General features: G+C 53.6%; 2 protein-coding genes across 11 annotated transcripts in view; one reads left to right on the forward strand and one right to left on the reverse strand.

Annotated features, from left to right (window-relative positions):
- The first annotated feature begins 1,796 nt into the window (after positions 1–1,796).
- Positions 1,797–5,198, forward strand: LOC310754099 (gap junction Cx32.2 protein-like). The gene is made up of 2 exons (XM_083595629.1): positions 1,797–2,935; positions 3,630–5,198. The coding sequence occupies exons 1-2, from the start codon at positions 2,713–2,715 to the stop codon at positions 4,580–4,582; spliced, it is 1,176 nt and encodes a 391-aa protein (XP_083451755.1). The 5' UTR covers positions 1,797–2,712; the 3' UTR covers positions 4,583–5,198.
- Positions 5,199–5,341: 143 nt separating this feature from the next.
- ZMYM3 (zinc finger MYM-type containing 3) overlaps positions 5,342–18,417 on the reverse strand; it is a 30,001-nt gene continuing 16,925 nt past the window's right edge. For all 10 annotated transcript variants that reach the window (XM_083595527.1, XM_083595523.1, XM_083595526.1 and 7 more), the window contains 12 exons: positions 16,850–16,914; positions 16,365–16,536; positions 15,930–16,045; positions 15,654–15,828; positions 15,138–15,284; positions 14,292–14,395; positions 12,000–12,168; positions 11,399–11,550; positions 10,728–10,842; positions 7,786–8,040; positions 7,578–7,695; positions 5,342–6,429 (listed from right to left, as the gene is read on the reverse strand). In XM_083595527.1, the coding sequence (XP_083451653.1) occupies positions 6,225–6,429; positions 7,578–7,695; positions 7,786–8,040; positions 10,728–10,842; positions 11,399–11,550; positions 12,000–12,168; positions 14,292–14,395; positions 15,138–15,284; positions 15,654–15,828; positions 15,930–16,045; positions 16,365–16,536; positions 16,850–16,914 (1,793 nt within the window). In that variant the 3' untranslated portion in view covers positions 5,342–6,224. The remainder of the gene's footprint in view (positions 6,430–7,577; positions 7,696–7,785; positions 8,041–10,727; positions 10,843–11,398; positions 11,551–11,999; positions 12,169–14,291; positions 14,396–15,137; positions 15,285–15,653; positions 15,829–15,929; positions 16,046–16,364; positions 16,537–16,849; positions 16,915–18,417) is intronic.

Below are 18,417 nucleotides of genomic sequence, written 5' to 3' on the forward strand. Positions count from 1 at the left end.
ACACACTCAGATTAAGCCCCTCCTGGCAACTGGGGCAATCCTTCCAGCAGTTGTGCATGTCAGTATTTCAGAAGTTGGCATCCTAAGGCAGACTTCTTTGTCCAGCTAGGATTTTTCTCCGCTTCCTGACAGTAGTTCTGCAGGGTCCTCCTTATTGCGTACTACTTGATCCTTCTTAACTGGACACATGGCAAATGGAACCTCCTGCATGCAAGGCAGTTGGACCTACCCTTGAGCTGTGCCTCTTTCCTAACAAGGTAGGGAAGGTCTAACAAAGTAGACCTTTCATTCAACCCAAGTTCTGGAGCTCCATGCAAGAAGAGCAGGGCAAATCTCCAGTGGGTTGGGAACGGCTCTGAGCAACATGCCCAGAGAGGAAAGCCCCTGCTTAATTGAGAGTAGCCTCATGTACTGACCATTGAGTAACCGCTTCTCATCGGGAGCTCAGGAAGGGCACTAATCCTCAATGGCCACACTGCTGCAAGTTTTCATGCAGGGCTCTTACATAGTCTATTCTGGTGTTCTTCAACCTTGAGTGTCCAAGATGACCACTGGCTAAGCTGGCTGGGAACAGCCACCTCTGGAAACTCGAGGTTGAAGAACCTAAGGACAGCGCTGCTGGATCAGGTTGGTGGCCCATCTAATCCGGCAGAGTTGCCAACCAGATGGGAAGCCTGTCAGCAGGACCTGATCCAACAGCAACCTTTCCCTCCCTGTAGTTTCCAGCAGTGGGGATTTTGGAGCATACTACCTCCAACAGTGAAGATAAGAGCATAGCCTATCAAAACTTGCTGCATGAAAGACATTGCTGACAGGAAGGCTGCTCTACTCAGGCCAGAGGGACAGGGCTGCGATTCAAAGAAGGTCAAACATTTGCAGAGTAAGGTGGGTGGGGAGGTTTGGAAGCTGTGCTTCATCCACAAGTACCCTTTTCTCTTTCAAAGAACAAGATCCGAGGGAAATCCCTGCAGGTTTTTCAGCCTGTATGAGGAAAAGCTGCCTGAGGACAGGTTGTTCCCGTCCGTGCACTGCTCTCCCCAAAATCCCCAACTCACACTTGCAATTATTTTTAAAATGGTCCAGTTTTAAATGAGTTAACCTTGGCTTATAAACAAATGCAGGTATCTAGTTTTAGAAAACTGTAAACAAAAAGGCAGATCTGAGGCAGAGCATCTGCTTTGCATGCAGAAGGTCCCAGGTTCAAATCCAATGGCACCTCCAGATCAGAACTTGGGCTGTCTCCCTACTCACTAATCCAAACCCTGGAGAGCCAGTGTTGTCAATACTGAGCTACATGGACCAAAGACCTGACTCCGTATGATGCAGTTGACTTATTTTTTTTAAAAAAATGCATAAAGTGAAGCCTAGCCTTCTGACACCACCTGCTTATCTTACTGGTATGTAAGTGTGCAGGGTAAATTGCTAAGGTCCACATGGCAGATGCACCTTGTGCTGTGCTCACCTTGAAAATGTTTTGTTCCTCTTCACCTCAAGTGGTCCCTGATAAACACTGAGTGGTTTTATTGATTGGTTGCATTGCATTGCATTTACATCTCACCTTTCCTTCAGAGAGCTCAAGGACATGGTTATCCCCCCTCCTCAATTAATCCCCACAACAACCCTGTGAGGTGGGTTAGGGTTGAGAAGCAGTGAGTGGTTCAATGTCGCCTAGGGAGCTTCAGAGGAGATTCAAACCCTGGCCTCCCAAGGTCCTAGTCCAGCACTCAAACCACACAACACACTAGCTTGTACACTGCACAGGAAAATGCACTGTGCAAGAACACAAGATATATTTATTTCCCCTCCCCAACATAAGCCACTGCGTACCACCTGCTCCAGTGACCACTGGACTGGGTTGTGGGCAAGGAGGCTGGTCACAAAGGAGGTTGGTAACCTGTCACACTACTCTCCCTGACTTCTGAAGCAGCTCTCTTGAGTTGGGAGCATACTGGCTTGTTGCAAGAAGCTGCACAAGAGGCACTGCATCCCCCAAAATGTCACATTCAGAATGTAGGATGATGCTGGTTCCTGGATCAGGCCAAAGGTGCCCATCTAGTTCAGCATCCTGTTCTCAAGAGTGGCGAAGGAGATGTCTCTTGGAAACTCACACTTGGGAAATGAGCACAACACAATTCTCTCCGCTTGGGATTCCCAGCAACTGGTTTTCGTTTACTGTCTCCAAAGCAGAGGGAGAACACAGGAGTCAGGGTCAGTGACCACCAACAGCCTTGTTCTCCATGATTTTGTCTAATCTTCAAAAGCCACCCAGGTAGGTGGCCATCACCAGGTGGGAACACCGTAAATAAGTCCTTTCTTTTGTCTGTTAAGGTTTCCAATATTCAGCTTCACTGGGTGGTCCAAAGTTTTAGTAGCACATGTGGGGGGGGGGGGAATATTCCCCTTTTTCTTTGTTGACTTTCTCCCTACCATTGCTACAGACACAAGAGGGAGGAATGCCGAGGCTTCCGAGGGCGATGAGGTGGTGACTGGCTAGAGGAAGCAGAACGACCATCCCAGAGCATAGCCTCTCTCGTCCGCAGGTCATTCCAAGGTCCCTCTCACCAGAGAGCTCCTGCCTAAATATAACCCCACTCACCCTTCACACTCGCCCTGCAGGAGGGGCTATAATTAACCAAGTGTGCTGTCCAAAAATAAGAGTGTTGGACGTGACCCCCCAGTGGATGCTGCAGAGGTCAGTCATGAAAACAGCCAATGAGCAGCAAAGCCCCAATGGCAACAAAGCCCCAGCCCAGGGAGCAGAGACACCAGGAAGAGATCATAGCTCCATTGTGGTCACCGGCGGAAGAGACAGCCGGACAGGCGCTCAGAGGTGGCTCGAAGGAGGAGCTGCTGACACCCAAGGGAGCTGACAACACCTGGGATGCTGGCCAGGATGTGAAGTGTTTTGATGCCAGGACCTCCGAACACAGACAGGGTGAGTGTTGCTGCACCTGGGTGGAGTCTGACTTTGGAAGGGCTTACCACCCCACCCCCAGCAGCCACCTTGGCTCTATGAACTTGCTGCTTTGGGCACAACCCCAGCTTGGGCCGGTAGCAATCTTGGTGCACTATTTACTGGTGGTGTGTAGCATAGGAAGCTTGCTTATAAACCAAGTTGGACCACCGCTCCATTTAGATCAGTATTGTCCTCACTGACTGGCAGCAGTTCTCCAGGGTTGGGGCAGGGGCTGTTCCCAGCCCTACCTGGAGATGTTGGGGATTGAAACTGCATGCCTTCTGCATGCCAAGCAGGTGCTATGCCCCTGAGCTGTGGCCATACCATAGGGCCGGAGGGGGAGAAAGGGGGTCTTGGCCATCTCCCAGCTGTGCCCAGATCTGAGGGGAAGAACTATGCTTTGGGCCAAGGCTTGTCCTTGCAGGCAACAGGTGCTCAGCTCCACTCCTGGACACTAAGCTATTTATCCGGTTAAATGCCTGGCTTTTCAAGGGACATGCACACAATGGGCCCTACCCCGAGAACAAAAGCACAATGACTCCTCGTACATCAAAGGGCAGCCTGCTTGGCACAGGTAGGTCCTGCCCCTCCTCCCTCCCCGTTGGCAGGGAGGGGAAGAGAGGCAGCAGTGCCAGCACCCCACCCCAATTGTCTGAACCTCCCTTTCTTGCAGGGCAAGCCCGCCTTGCACCCATGGGCGACTGGCACCTGCTTGGGAGGCTGCTGGAGAGCGCACAGGAGCACTCCACGGTGGTGGGCAAAGTCTGGCTCACTGTCCTCTTCATCTTCCGCATCCTCGTCCTGGGGGCAGCAGCAGAGAAGGTGTGGGGGGACGAGCAGTCCAACTTCTCCTGCGACACCAAGCAGCCCGGCTGCCAGAGCGTATGCTACGACCAGACCTTCCCCATCTCCCACATCCGCTTCTGGGTGCTGCAGATCATCTTCGTCTCCACGCCCAGCCTCATCTACCTGGGCCACATCCTGCACTTGGTGCGCATGGAAGAGAAAGAGCTGGGGGCCTCCCCAGGGGTTCAAGTGGAGGTCAGCAGCAGCCCAGCAGCTCAGCCCAGACCTGGCACAGCCCCTGTGCGGGACGCCTGCGGAAGGATCCGCCTGCAAGGGGCCATCTTGCGAACATACTTCTGCAATGTTGTCTTCAAGGCTCTCTTTGAGGTGGGCTTCATCCTGGGCCAGTACGTGCTGTATGGCTTTGAGCTGAAGCCCCTCTACACCTGCAGCCGCTGGCCCTGCCCCAACACGGTCAACTGCTACATCTCCCGGCCCACCGAGAAAACCATCTTCATCCTCTTCATGCTGGCCGTCGCCTGCCTCTCCCTCCTGCTCAACATGGTGGAGATGTACCACGTGGCCACCACTAAGTGCAGGCAAGGTCATGAGCCCAAGCTCAGCCCGGAAGGGCAGCCGGAAGGAGAGCCTGCCAGCCACCGCCTGCTTCACTGCCCCAGTGCTACGCCTCCCAGCAGCCCCTCTCTGCAGCCTGCAGAGAAAGCCAGCCCACGGACGGAGGGAGTGAGCGAGAGCCCCGCTTGGGGCGGAGGGCAGAAGCGAGGGAGCAAGTCCAGCAAATCAAGCAACAAGTGGAGGTCCAGTGACCTGGCTGTTTAGCCAAGGGACTTTGCTAACCTCACACTGGATAGCAAGACCCAAGTGTTCCCACGGGCATTAGATGCACCACCAAGTCGAAATCCCTACCCCAATGCCTGATCACACAGAGAATTCCTGGGCTGGAGGAAAGGCAGCCTGTACCTGCTCAGGAATTAAGAAGCCTCAGCCCTCTCTCCTTTACCTCCCAAGCCTGCCCTTTCATCAGAGAGCAACTCTGCCACGCTAGGAGAAGCAGCAGAGACTTCACAGCTCCCTTTCCAATGAAGAAGGGGGACTCTGAGGGAAAGTCCCAGGCTGGTCCTAAGTCTCGAGACCCTCTTCTCCCAGGCATCAGCCCCAAATGCCTGAAGCAGAGACTTCAGCCACTTCTCCTTTTGGGAGCAGCTGCTGCAAAGCCACAAGCAGAAAAGAGAACTGGGCATGTGGACAATGGCCAGGCGCTTTGGAAGATTCTCTTGGTGCCTGCTGCCCCTTAGTGGCCAGGAAGTGGAAAGAGCACGCTTCAAGGCTGGTTCAGTCGGAGCAGAGAGCTGATGCGATGGGCCCCAAAGCAGCCAAGTCAGGGAAGGGGGTGGAGGTCTTCCCCTGGGGGCATAAAAGTTGGTAAGGCATGCTGGCTGCCACATGCACACCCACCAATGGAAACTACGTCGCTGGGACATGGGGCCTCCAACCCTGTTCTCGTGCATCACCACATTTTGGGGGCACAGAGACAAGGACCACAGCCCTGGAATAAGAGATGAAGAGAGACAAGTCGGCCAAATTTTTGTGCCTTTATTTGAAATGAATGGTTTCCAGAGAGACGCGGGGAGGGCAGGTCCTAATGCCCTGGGCATCACTACGACGACGAGACCCGCGGACTGGCTCACTGGCAACAAGGACACAGACAGGGCTGGGCCAGAACAATATATACAGGCTCAACAGACAGCACCAGCACCAGCACCAGCCATAGCTCAGAGTTCAACGCAACACACACAGATGGGTGAGGAAGGGGTTGGTGGGATGCTGAGCAGCCTCTGCCTCATGGGGCAGTGGGCGTGGTGGGGTGGGCGGCAAAGCTAGCATCGAGGAAGCAGGGGAGAAGGCGGCTCAGGGTGCAATGCTAGGGCCTAGTCTCCCCCAATACGAGAGAGAACAGAGTGTTCAACCGTTGAGGATGGGTGGGGGGAGGGAGGACTGCCATCTACTGGGCAAGGGGAGAACTGTAGAAGCCCCACCCCCCACCCCGTGCAAGAGAACGTGCACGGCAAGGAGCCAATTCATTCACCCCGCCCCAATTAGCACAACCAGGCACAGGGTCTGCACCCCCAGAGCCCAGCTCTCCTGCAACAGCACGCCCTGCACCCTTCCCTCCCCAGGTGAAGAGCCTACCTGTGACACTCCCCCCAAGCCAACACATAGCAAGGAGAAAGGGGCAGGCAAGCAGGCACTCCTAGGCAGCGTGGGAGGAGAGGGAGGGTGGGGGTGGCTCCTCATCAGAGGGAAAGTGATCACCTAGTGGGGAGTGTCTAGAGCCCTATGTGCCCGCCAAACCAGGCAGGAAAGGGGCAGCAAGCCACACACACCCCACAGTCACCCACTAGCTGGCTGGAGTAGTGCTGGGGGGCCCCAATCTCCCTCTGGCAAGACCGGCACCACCTGCTCAGTCCATTTCTTCATCCAGGCCGCCTCCGCCTCCGCGGCTGTGCTCCTCGTAGATCTCGCGCACAGCCAGGACGCGGTTGAGCATGCTCTCGAGCATGCTTTTGTCCATGGGGATGACGGAGTACCACAGTGGCGACTCGGCGATGCACGACCTCTCAGGCTGCAGGTAGAAGACGTCATTGCGGTTTCGCAGGCTTTCAGGGCTGCAGCCGGAAGGAAGGAAGGAAGGCAAGAGGAGATAAGCAATGAGGACAGAGAAGGAGCTCCTGGCCTAGGCGGGAACCCCACCCTTCCCTGGTCCCCCACTGCCCGCTCTTCAGGTTCAGCACATAAGCCCTGAACCAAGAGACAGGGGACCCCAAGTTGCACTGAGGAGCAAGGACTGCAGAGCAGCGGCTTTCTGCTCTGGCCAAAACCTTTCAACACAACCTGCTCCTGCTCTTCACAATGGCTGCCTCAATCCTGCTGCATCCTGCTGCCACCACCGCCCTTGATGCCCGTTTTAAAAAATGAATGGGTAAAACACCACTGCGTATGACTACCACCACCGCTGGCAGCAACGGCACCAGCCTCCCCCTGCCATCGGCATCTACCTAACAGCAAAACGGGGGGGGGGGGTCGCCAAGCTTTCGGGGTCCTGCGAGTAGAGGCAATGCAGAGAAACTGTCATGAGCACCACCATGCACAAGCTGCAATCGTGCGCACTGTGACCCTGTGCGCACAGAAACGAGGCGTTGTAGAGTTGGAAGGGACCCTGAGGACCATCTAGCTCAATGCCCTACAATGCAGAATTCTCAACACACAGTCCCCCATCCCATTTGAAACCATACCAGACCCTGCTTAGCTTTGCAAATGTGCTAGCACCTTTACTGCTGCACCACTAGGAGTTCATTCCCACCAACGCATTTAGGCTTCAAAAGGAAGCTTTTTCTTTTTCTTAAGCCTAATGGGTATCTTTGGGGGGGGGGGAGAGGATGGTGCAATCTTTCTGGAGGGTGCAAGTTTTGGAGGAGTGAGCAACAGTCAACCCCCCCAAGCTTAATATCTGCAGGGGAAAACTGGGGTCAGGGACTACCCTCCAAGCACCAGGGAAAGCCTCTGCGGGGGTCCATGGCCTACTGCCATCATACTGGGGACCCATGAGCCCAGCCAACTAACGTTCAGGAACCAACTGAATATCAAATGGGCCAAGGGCCCTCTGTTCTCGCAGTGGCCAACCAGACGCCCTAACGAGAAGCCCGCAAGCAAGACCTGAGCACAAGAGCCACCTCACCCCTCCTGCGGTTTCCCAGCAGCTGGCATTCAGAAGCCCTCCACCCTCTGGCAGTCAGCTGCTGCAAAAGGCTCTCACCATTTGGAGAGATAAAACTCGTAGAACTTGACCGGGCAGCGCAGAGGGTTCATGCGGTTCTCTCGCTGCTCCAAGACAGGCGCTTCCTCCTCTCGCTTCCGCTTGCCCAGGCCGCCGTCTGCAGGGAGAGTGTGGAGGTACAGTCAGGACAGGGGCATCCCCAAAACGGATGGGCAGCAAATGGATGTGGGCGGAAAGCATTCCCTACCTCTCCCCTTCCGGTGCCGCACGGGAGCGTAGTAGCGGATGCTCACCACCTTGGTGGTGCCCCGTGCTGTGGTGCACTTGCGCGACTGGCGCACGACATTGGTGAAGGAGAGCTGCATGTGCTCCTCAGCTGTCTGGAGCCCAAAGAACTTGGTGTTGAAGAACATGAGTGTGTTGAGGAGCACGAAAGGGGAGTAGACGCCCAGCTGCTTGCACTCCCAGAGATGCTCCTCTTCCACGCGGGAGAAGACGGTGTCTGCAAAAGGACAAGCCACCACTGTCACAAGCATAGTGAGCCACAAGGCAACAGAGAGAGCCAAGAACTGTGCTTTGATGCACTGGCTAGGGCTCATGGGAGCTGCAGTTCAAGTCGATTGGGCTTTATGAAGCCCCTGATGTCTTATGCCCCACCTGGATCACTTAAGCCTTCTGATGGGAAACTCTGGGTGGTCCAACATGCTCCTGAGGTTCCCTTGGCCCTGCCCTGTGGAACTCCTTGCGTACAGAGGTTTGGCAAGAGTCATCCAAGCTCAACTTGTAGGCATCATAGAATTGCAGAACTGGAAGGGACCCTGAGGGTCATCCAGTCCAGCCCCCTGCATTGCAGGAATCTCAGCTCAAGCATCCATGACAGGTGGCCAATCAACCTCTGCTTAAAAACCCTCAAGGAAGGAGAGTCCACAGCCTCCTGAGAGAGACCGTTCTATTTCAAACAGCTCTTGCTATCAAAAAGTTCTTCCTGATGTTTAGTCAGAAATTCCTTCCTTGTACCTTGAAGCCATTGTTTCTGCAAACTGTTTTACTCAGATGGGCCTTTCAAACCTGACATTCTTTACCACGAGCTTTTATTGATATATCTGACATTCTTAATATTTTTATTATTACACTGCTGCGCTTTTAAGCTGCATACTGCCTTTTGATGTTCAGTGTGAAGGTGTGGCTTATTTATACATACATACATTTTAATTAAAAGATACAGAAAGCATCAGGTTGAGGAGCGCTGCACTAAGAGGCTAGGAAGGCTGCATCTGGTGCAATAAAAGGAAACCTAAGTAGCCTGTTGCCATGGGACCCCCTCCTTTTCTCAGGTCTGACGCATTTAGAACTGGCCTTAGTATAATAAACTCAGTTGCTCGTTTTCTGCTGTGCGCACAATCAAGCACACGGCTGGCAAGAAACCAGTATGGGAAACCCATCAATTGTTACTTTGGAGAGGGGAAGTGTTTGTTATATACATATATTCATTTCAGCATATTTTCTAGCTCTTTTTCTGCACTACATGCATGAACCTATCATTTAGTGCAGCCCTCCCCAACCCAGACCCCCTAGATGTTTCAGACTCCAACTCCAATCAGCCCCGGCCAACACAGGCTGGGGGGAATCTAAAACAATCAGACATGGCACCAGTTTGGAGGAAATTGGTTTATGGCTTCCAGACCATCTTTTTTTAACTTGAATAGAACCATAGCACTGAAGGGCTCCCAAGGCACCATGTAGTCCAACCCTCTGCAATGCAGGAATCACAGCTAAATAATCCATGACAGACGACCACACCACCTCCGTTCCAATGAAGGAGATGCCATCATCACCTTCTGAGGCTGTCCATTCCACTGTCAAACAGCTCTTAGTGCCCAAAGTTTCTTCTTGATGTTTAGCCGGAATCCCCTTTCTTGTGACGTGAACCCATTGGTTCAGGTCCTACCCTCCAGAGCAGGAGAAAACAAGCTTGCTCCATCTGCCGTGTGGCAGCCCTTCAGTTATTTGAAGATGGCTATCTTATCTCCCCTCGGTCTTCTCTTCTCCAGGCTAAACACCGCCAACTTCCTCAACCATTCCTCATCTTTCTGTAAGTTTGCTGCATTCTTTCTTTGCTCGCCTTCCTTGGCCCCAAAAAAGAATGGGGAACCTTTGGTTCTCTGACTACAACTCCCATCTGCCAATGGTCAGTGATGATGGGAGTTGTAGTTCAGCAGCATCTGGAGGGCTAAAGGTTTTCAACACTGGGTCTAATAATTTTTGAACTCTTTCCTTCCCTAAGCTGTTGACCCCCAGGTGTTTGGGAACTCTCGCCAGCAAGTCCAAAATATCTGGAGAGCAACAAATTGGCAAGGGCTGGCTCGGCAGCTATACCCAAAAGATTGGGCCTGGCTCGGCAATCGCCTTCTTGGGCCAAAATTAAGAAGGAAGAAAAGAGGATGAAAAACAGCCCTGCTTCCTGGGATGGCTATGAAAACAGACTGATGAACAGTTCACTGAAAAGACCAAGAGCTGTCAATATACTATCCACAAAGCACCACAGACCCTCTTGGGTGCTAAGATGGGCAGAGAAGGTCCTCTCAGTGGTTCCTCCACCCTCAGAGGCTTAAGGGGTGGCGGCCTGTGGAACTCCCTCCCCACAAAGGTGCATCTGGTGCCTTCATCATACAGCTTTTGGAGAATGCTTAAGGGACACCTCTTTACCCTGGGCTTCTGACACGTGGTTTCAGGACCTACCTAACGTTTATGGTTACAAGTTGCTTTCGATATTGTGTTTTAATGTTGTAACCCACCCCAGGACCTTGGGGTGAAGGGTGGGTAATAAATATTAAACCTGCTTCCACAAACTGTGATTGTTGTGGGGGGGGGGGACACCAAGAAATAAATGCCCAAAGCCTGACCTGGAAGCCTCTGAACTTGGCCCTTTTGCTTGACAGTGACTATGAGCATTAAGTCCAGATGAGAGCCTCAAAAGATCCATTAGGTGCCTGGGAGGGTGTCCCAAGAAAAGCCCTAAGTGAAGCAGGAAGGCAAGAGCCCATTCCCTGCTCTAGTGCTACCCGCTGAAAATTGGACAGCCTGATATATAGCCCTTTCCCAGAATCTGGAAACTTCTCCCAGGATGCCGAGGGAAGAGGAAAACACCTCTCTTATTTCCCTCCCTCTGGCCCCCCCAAAGGCACGTACTGTTGGGCAGGATGGTGGGCTGCCAGCCGCTGAGCAACCTGTTGAGCTCCTGCACAAAGGTCAGGTAATAGAGGTCCGTGAAGATGTTCACCATGCGGTTGTTCTCCAGCAGGTACTGAAAGGGGGAGATGGGAAGCACAAAGTCAAGTAGGAAACTGCAAAACCTGCTCTCTCCCATGCACACTCTCATTACCTCCCCCCACCTCCATACAGAACACTTGCTAGGCTGGCAAGAACGTGTGAACCTAATAAGAGCCTGCTGGATCAGGCCAATGCCATCCTGTTCTCACAGTGGCCAACCAGATGCCTGTGGGAAGCCAGGAAGCAGGATTAGAGCACAGGAGCCCTCTTGCCTATGGTTTCCAGCAGCTGGTATTCAGAAGAATTCCTTCCTCCAGCTGTGAAGGTAGAGCCGAGCCACGGTGGTTAGTAGCCACCAATAGCTCTCTCCTCCATGAATTTCTCTCATTCAAGCACTCTCCCCTCCTGTGGTTTCCAGCAACAGGTATTCAAAAGCATCACGGCCTCCTACACAATAGCCTTATGTGTCAGTCCCAGAGAAAGCTCTCTTGCCAGCCAACAGGTGTTTCGGCAGCAGGATGCTGGTCCAATTGCTTGTGGGCATAAGGAAAGAAGGTTAAGATTTGGGAGAGGGTGGGGGGTCTCCTTACCTGCTGTATGCCAAGGCAGAGGTAATAGATGCTGTCAGGCTCATAGCGCTCGCCATTGGGACGAGTGATCTCCTTCACAAACTGGGCCAGACCGTAATTCAGTTCTGCCGCTGTGCAGGCCAGAATGTCCTCTTTGATCCGCATGGGTTTGGCTGCAGGACAGCAACAGAGCAGAGTGATCATCATCATCATCACCATCACTGTCATCAATTAAGGTCCCCAGGTTGGGCTACAGCACTGAAACGAAACTAATAAAAGCAACCTAAAACAAACTTACAACCACAAAACTAAAGGGAAGCCCTAAAAATACGCACCTCTGGCGTCAAAAGCCAGGGCAAAGAGTACGTCTTCGGTGTTTGCTATAAGCAGTGCAACAAAGGTGTCAGGAGTGCACCTCTGTGGGGAGTTCCACAACTTAGAGGCCACAACCTCCCAACTCAAGTCTCTGAGGGTAGAGGAACAACCAAGAAAACCCCCTCTGAGTGCCTGGGGCGGCACACCTTCCATCTCCTCCTCCTCCTCCTCCTCTTCCCTCCCTCCTTGACTCCAGCATCCCCATCTCCTAGAACTGCAACTGCCCCTCCACCTGGCGCAGACTTACGGCCAAAGCGCAGCTCGTCGCCCTTGCTGGTCTCGCCGCCAGCATACTTGGCCTGCACCCAGCTCTTCCAGGCGTTCACACCATAGGAGTAGTTGAGGGCTGTACAGCTGGGCTGGCTGCTCATGGAGTCCCGCGAACAGCTCTCTGAGAGAACCAGGCGCTTCGGGCCCTGGGGGAGGTGGGGAGGAAGGGAGGAGGAGAGGAAGGCCTGTCTTGTAAGACAATTGTCAGCAAGGGAGAAGGGCATCCACATTAAATTGGGGGGGGGGGGGGGGAGACGAAGCCAGAATCTGCTTTGCATGACATTTACTTGAGGAAGGAGGGTAGTCCTCACAGTTCACCATTTCCATCTCACACCCTTGCATTCCTTTACCTTGGGTGCAGTGGTTTTCAACCTGTGTGCCATGGCCCCCTGGGGTGCCTTGAATGATGGTCAGGGGGGCCGCAGGCAACACTGGCCCTCTTTCCTTCCCTCCCTCGGGTGCCTTTTCACATCTCATAGCTCTTTGTTGCAGCAGCTCTGGCTATGAGCTACCAGGCAAATGCTGCCTCTGGGGCTGGCTAGGGGGTGCTTCACAGGCCCCTGTGGGGCAGTGTGAAGAGGTATGATGGAAAAGTTTTGTTTGCTGGGCAGTTTGAGTCACCAAGTGTCGTTTTTTCCCTGTCAGCAAACGGTCGTCCAATTGGCCAAAGTTCCGGGGGAGGGATATGATTGGTTTGGAGAGGTTAGACAGGTTTCAGGTTGGAAAAGAGGGTGAAGGGGTTCTGAGGGAAGGAGGAGATACGCACTGAGGAGACTATCCATAGGGAGAGAGCAGCTGGGACAGGGAGACCAGGCTGAGGGTCTGGGGAAGGTATCCAGATAGGAGTATGCTGGGAGGGCTGAGTCTGAGCCAGGACAGACAGATCCTGTGGGAATTCAGGCTCCCTGAGGGGTCAGTCTAGCCAGGAGGGGAGAGTTCAGTACCTAGAAGACTCCCAACCCAGTGATGAGAGATAGGATCCCCTGGGTCTGTAATACCATTTATAATATCTCAGGTGTGGAATTGTTAAGAGAGGGGGTAACTGAGGAAAAATGCCACTCTCTCATGAACCAAATGATTAAACTGTGAAGGAAGTGGTATAGTGTTGAAAATATGATTTCAACTGATTTGAACATTTTACCATCTCTTCTGGAAACCTGAATATTTATCTACCTGAAGTGTGCCAACTGATGTTTAGTAACTGAAATTTAAGAAGAGTTGTACCTATAATACTATGTTTAAGACTGAGACATCTTATAGTTAAAGTACCGTATTTTTCGCTCTATAACATGCACCTGACCATAACACGCACGTAGTTTTTAGAGGAGGAAAACAAGAAACTATATTTAATTGAGGGCCGGCCCAACGGAGCCAGGGTGAGAAAGTGCCGTTGAGCCATCGCAGAGGCACCTCTCTTTGGGGCGGGGGGGGGGGAGCTCAGAGACCAGGAGCTGGCAGCCCAGAGGACTCCCAGAGGGGAGAAGAGAGGAGGCTGAGGGCACACCCCACCAGGGAGGGCGTTTAAAAAGGGGTGAGGAGCTGCCAGCTCTGCAGGCAAGGGATAGCATAACTGGGCTCCTGAGCCCCACAGGGGTGCCACAGAAAGAATGTAGTTGGTCAAGGGAGCCATGGACCCAAAAGGGTTGGAAATATCTGCATTAGTTTAAGCAGTGGGCTCCTCACACCAGTTCCCTCCCTCCCTCTGATGCTCATCCCATTCCTTTCCAATTAAAAAACCTTTAGGGAGAATGCATTTGTGAACAGTTGACTCGTACGTGGTGCCCTCCAGCTGTTGTTGGAATGCAGCTCCCATTGCCCCCTTGACTGTAGCCCAAACTGTTTGGGATGCTGGGAGTTGTAGTCATAGTCATCTGGAAGGCACCACGCTGGGTATCCTAACTTTAACAGAGCACAGGAAGTTGCCTTATCCCGAATCAGACTGTTGGCCCAACAAGCTCAGCATTGTCTGAATGGCAGCAGCCCTCCAGGGTATCAAGTCAGGGCCTTTTCCAAAGTCCTACCTGGAGATGCCACCAGGGGACCGAAACCGGGACTCTCTGCATGCAGAGTGCATGACCCTCCACTGAGCTGCAACCCTTCCTCCAAATGGTGATGCTATGCCTAATGGTTCCATTCTGCTGAAGGAAGGGCTGGCTGCTCTGAGCCCAGAGTGGGAGACTTATCACAGGGCTACTCAACCCCGAATCCAATCAATCAGTCAACATTAGATGAAATGAGGCGAGCGGGTGGCCTTGAGGAGCAGACTCACCTTGCGCATGCTCCGAGGCAAGTCTTGGTCAGCAGAGACATCATCTGGGCCCACAAGGCCACAGTCAAAGAGGAAATCCACACTGGGGTTAATGTCCAATGGGTCTAGGTAGGGAATGAAGCAGTATGGGAAGTGGATCAGTTATGGAGCTCCCCTGCCCCCAAGCAGATACACACAATAACCTTCCAGGACCAAGCCTGCAGAGAACAAACCCCCACTCCTTGCAGAGGGAGAGCGAGCCAATGAGACAGCTTCTTTCCAATGGGCTTCCTAGGGCTCCTTCAGGAGAGGTGTGGGGAACCTGCAGCCTCCCACTTGTTGCTGGTTTTTAAGAAGAAGTTGTATGGCCATCTGTCATGGATGCTTGGGGTCCCTTCCAACTCTACAATTCTGAGAGTCTACAATGCTCATCATCCCCAGCAAGCGTGGCCAATGACCACAGTGCCCTTTGAAAACAGGGAGAAGGGGCAGGGAGGAGCTTCCCCAAAAGGGATATTGGGAAATGAGGGTGGAACCACCACTCAGAAAGCCCTGCACCTGTTACCCAGCCACTCTTCCCAGCTGAGGAGGCAGAGATGAAACTGAGGGCCCTTGCAACCTATTACATAACTGAAAATGCCAGACAGCCAGTATTGGTCATGCTCAGTTCAGCGATACCTGAAGTGCCAAAGGTTCCCCACACCTGCCCTAGGGGCGCCGAGGAAGGATCTGAGACAAGCATGACACAAGCAATCCTTCTTACCACCAAAATGGCACCTGCCAGAGCACAGAGGAGACCAGTGCTGCATCCCCCACCACACCTGCTCCAGCAAATGCCCAACACCTCGAGTTTGCCTTGGCACTTACTTTTGGGAAAGTCAGCCTCCAAGTCCTGACCCGGCTCATCCAGGACATTTGCCATCTTGACCGCCATGGCGAGCACGTCGTCTCTTGCCGGCCCAAAGAGGTCGCAGTCCTCCAGGAGGCCTTCTGCACTCTGGTTACTCACTAGGTCTGCGAATACAGAAAGCAGGTCAGGCATGTGAACAAAGAAGTCGCTGCTTCAAATCTCTGCCTTGAACTCATTGAAGTTGGCCTAGGCAAACCATTGCTTCTCTTGCTCCCAGCCCTGGGTATGTTAACATCGTAGTACCAGCTGCTGCAATAAGCAGAGACAGAGGAGGAGCCCAAGCCGTTGGGTGCATCCGGCTCAGGACTGCCTTTTCTGACTGGCAGCAGCTCTCCAGGGTTTTAGGAAAGGGCTATTCCCAACCCTCCCTGGGACCTTCTACATGCAAGGTAGATGATCTGTCACTGAGCTAGGGACCCTTCTAGTAGCAGCAGGTGCTGCTGCTCCCAGAGAAATGCAATCATGAAACCTACCACAAAGGTCCGAAGAGGCTTTGTCCAGCTCCTCTGCTTCTGCGATCATCTCAGCCATGGCCAGGATATCGGCTTCCAGAGGATTGGAAGGGATCTTCACCTTCAGCTCCTCTATGGTCTCCACAATCTTCTCCGTGCTCTCCAGCGTGGTGGGCAGGAACATTGGCACAGGCACCTGCGGGAAGCAGGGAAGGAGGATTAAGGCGAACGTGGTGGTGGGGATGCAGGAAAGCTTGAATGGGCCGGTGTGGGGGAGACGCAGGGAACCACACTTACCGGGACAGGCATGGAGAAAGGCACAGGTACTTTCTGGCAGTACATGTTCATAGGCACAGGCACGAAAATGGGCACAGGAATGGGCAGCACAACCACCTGGGGCTTCCAGTCGGCTTCTGTCAGGAAGGATAAGCACACACCGTCAGGAGAGCCTCTCCTTGCCTGGCTTCCACAGCCCTCCAGGACAGGGATGCCACTTGCTCCCAAAGGTGTTGGATCAGGTCCTCCAGTCCCCAGATGCACAGCAAATACGCTGCTCATGGGGTGCAAACAGAATTGGCTGCCAATCTGCAGCAGTGCCAAGTTTAAGGTTGCAGGGCTAACATCTACGGGCCCTGTACGCAGTCCAGGACCAAGCCACTTGAGAGAATGCCTGACCACTCATCTCCCCAGCAGGTTGCTGTGTTGGCCCCGGCCTCCCTTGTGCCCCCTCACCTGTCTGACAGCCCTTGGACTTCATTTCTATCTTGCATGAGACCCCTCGGTTCTGCATGAGAGGCTTGCACATGGCGGCTTTGTTCTTCCGCGGGGTGATTGGCTGAGATGACGGCTGGGACGCAGCAGCAGAGGCGGCGGCTGCCGGGGCAGAGCTGTTCTTCGCAGGTACCTGGGCAGATCCATACGTGTGTCAGAAGCCACTCCAGAGGGAGATGGTGCCCCACCCACCCCTCTCTCCTGCAAGGCATTCTGCTGTACATCTCGCGTCTTGGCAGGGCCACTCGTGGGCCCCCACTCCTTGCAAGCTGCCAGGCTATGTTAGCAATGCAGGGCATGGGGGAAGGGACAGAGACCAACCTGCTGCCTGGGGGTCAAATGCTGCCCTCCTCCCCCATCTTAGCCTCCAAGCCCCACACTGCCAACAACCTCCCTCCATGGAGCAGCCCAGCAAACAGTGGGAAATCCCTGCTCAGGCCACTCACCGTGCTGGTCTCTGCTTTCTGCGAGGTGGTGGTAGAGGAGGGTTGCTTTGGCTCGGGGGTCTGACCTGGAAAGAAAAAAGGGCTTGGGGAGTGAGCTGCTTTCCCCCCTGTCGCCACCTGCCCAGATCTGGCAGGCAGGCAGTCCTGCGGGCCACCTTTCGCTTGGTGCCGAAGGGATAAAGGGGAGCTTTCCTCATTATCTCCCATTCCTCCAGGTTCAGTCTGGCAAGTCTTCGCCACTGGAGAGTTAAGGCCTGGCCCGTCTGCCGGCGGAGAAGCCACAGAAAGACCTAGGCGAGGAGGAGTTTATCAGGGCTCAAGTAGTACGTTTGAGGCAAGGCTCCCAGGTCTTAGCAGATATGTGGAATATCACAGAAGTGTTGGCGTGGGGTAGGGAGGAATTAGACAAGCCCCCTCCCCCTCCCCTGCAAGAGCCGTCCACTGAAGCTCAGGCAAATCCATTAACAGGCCAAGCAGGGGAGTGATGTGACTTATTCCAGAGGAAGGGTGCAAGTCAGGGCAGTGCAGTCAGGACATAAAACCGGGAGGAAAACAGTGCTGTCTGTGCGCTGCCGAGTTGCTGCCTTTGCCTGCCTCTAAGGGAGACCCACCTTTACTCGCTGGACTCTCTGCAAGTCAGCACCCACATGAGAGTTCTGCTATTCTGCGCAACTGCAAAAGCCCCCTACACAGAAGTTGATATTCACTGTGGATGCAGCATCCAAGAACCCCACCTTTCCTTAAAAACAGAAACAAAACACGTTCCTAGCCCTCATGGCTAATGAGTTCAGATAAACATGCGTAATCTATTGGACACAACAGTCACAGCATCCCGCTCTCAACAGCTGTAAAATAAAAATGAAAATAAACAAAAGGTTGGTTCTTCTCAACAGGGCATCTGCCGCCCCAATGTCGGCTGAGGATCACTGCCTAGGAAATCCGTAAGAGGATGGTGGGTGGACCAGAAGGAAGGAGGGGAGAGCAGAAACCCAAAGGACAGAAAGTGATGCTGAGAGCGTGACAGAGAGAGAGAGAGAGAGAGAGAGAGAGAAAGAAAGAAAGAAAGAAAGAAAGAAAGAAAGAAAGAAAACTGGAATGGGAGAGGAGGCGGAGTCCTTGGGCTTCTTGCCTGTTCCCAGCAGCAGACCTTTGGCAACACCACGGCCTCCAGCACCTGCCTTGGACACTTCTCCTGCCACAGGAGGATCTTCCCTTCCTGCTCATATTTCTGGGTCTCCCATCCCAGAACTGACCTGGCCCAACACTGGCTTAGCTTTTGGATTCTGGGGAGCGGCATGGGCAAGCCACATGCCAGGCCAGGCCCCACCCCTACACATGGAACTGTCCGCTGGAGAAGGGGAGCCACCCACGGAAACAGCCTGGGAGCTACAGGCAGCGCCGGCTTCTCGTGGCTGGCCCTGTGTGTCATAGAACCAGAGAGGTTAGCGATGGAGGGGGAAGGGGTGCTCCCCGCCAGGTCCCGTCCCACCCCCACCCCCCACCCCCCGGGGCCAGTGCAGAATCGTTCCCTAGCGCTCAAGCCAGACCCCTGAAGCTCTCAGCTAGCT

Source organism: Podarcis filfolensis (genome assembly GCF_964270895.1).
Source record: "Podarcis filfolensis genome assembly, chromosome: Z".
In the NCBI taxonomy this organism is placed as follows: domain Eukaryota; kingdom Metazoa; phylum Chordata; class Lepidosauria; order Squamata; family Lacertidae; genus Podarcis; species Podarcis filfolensis.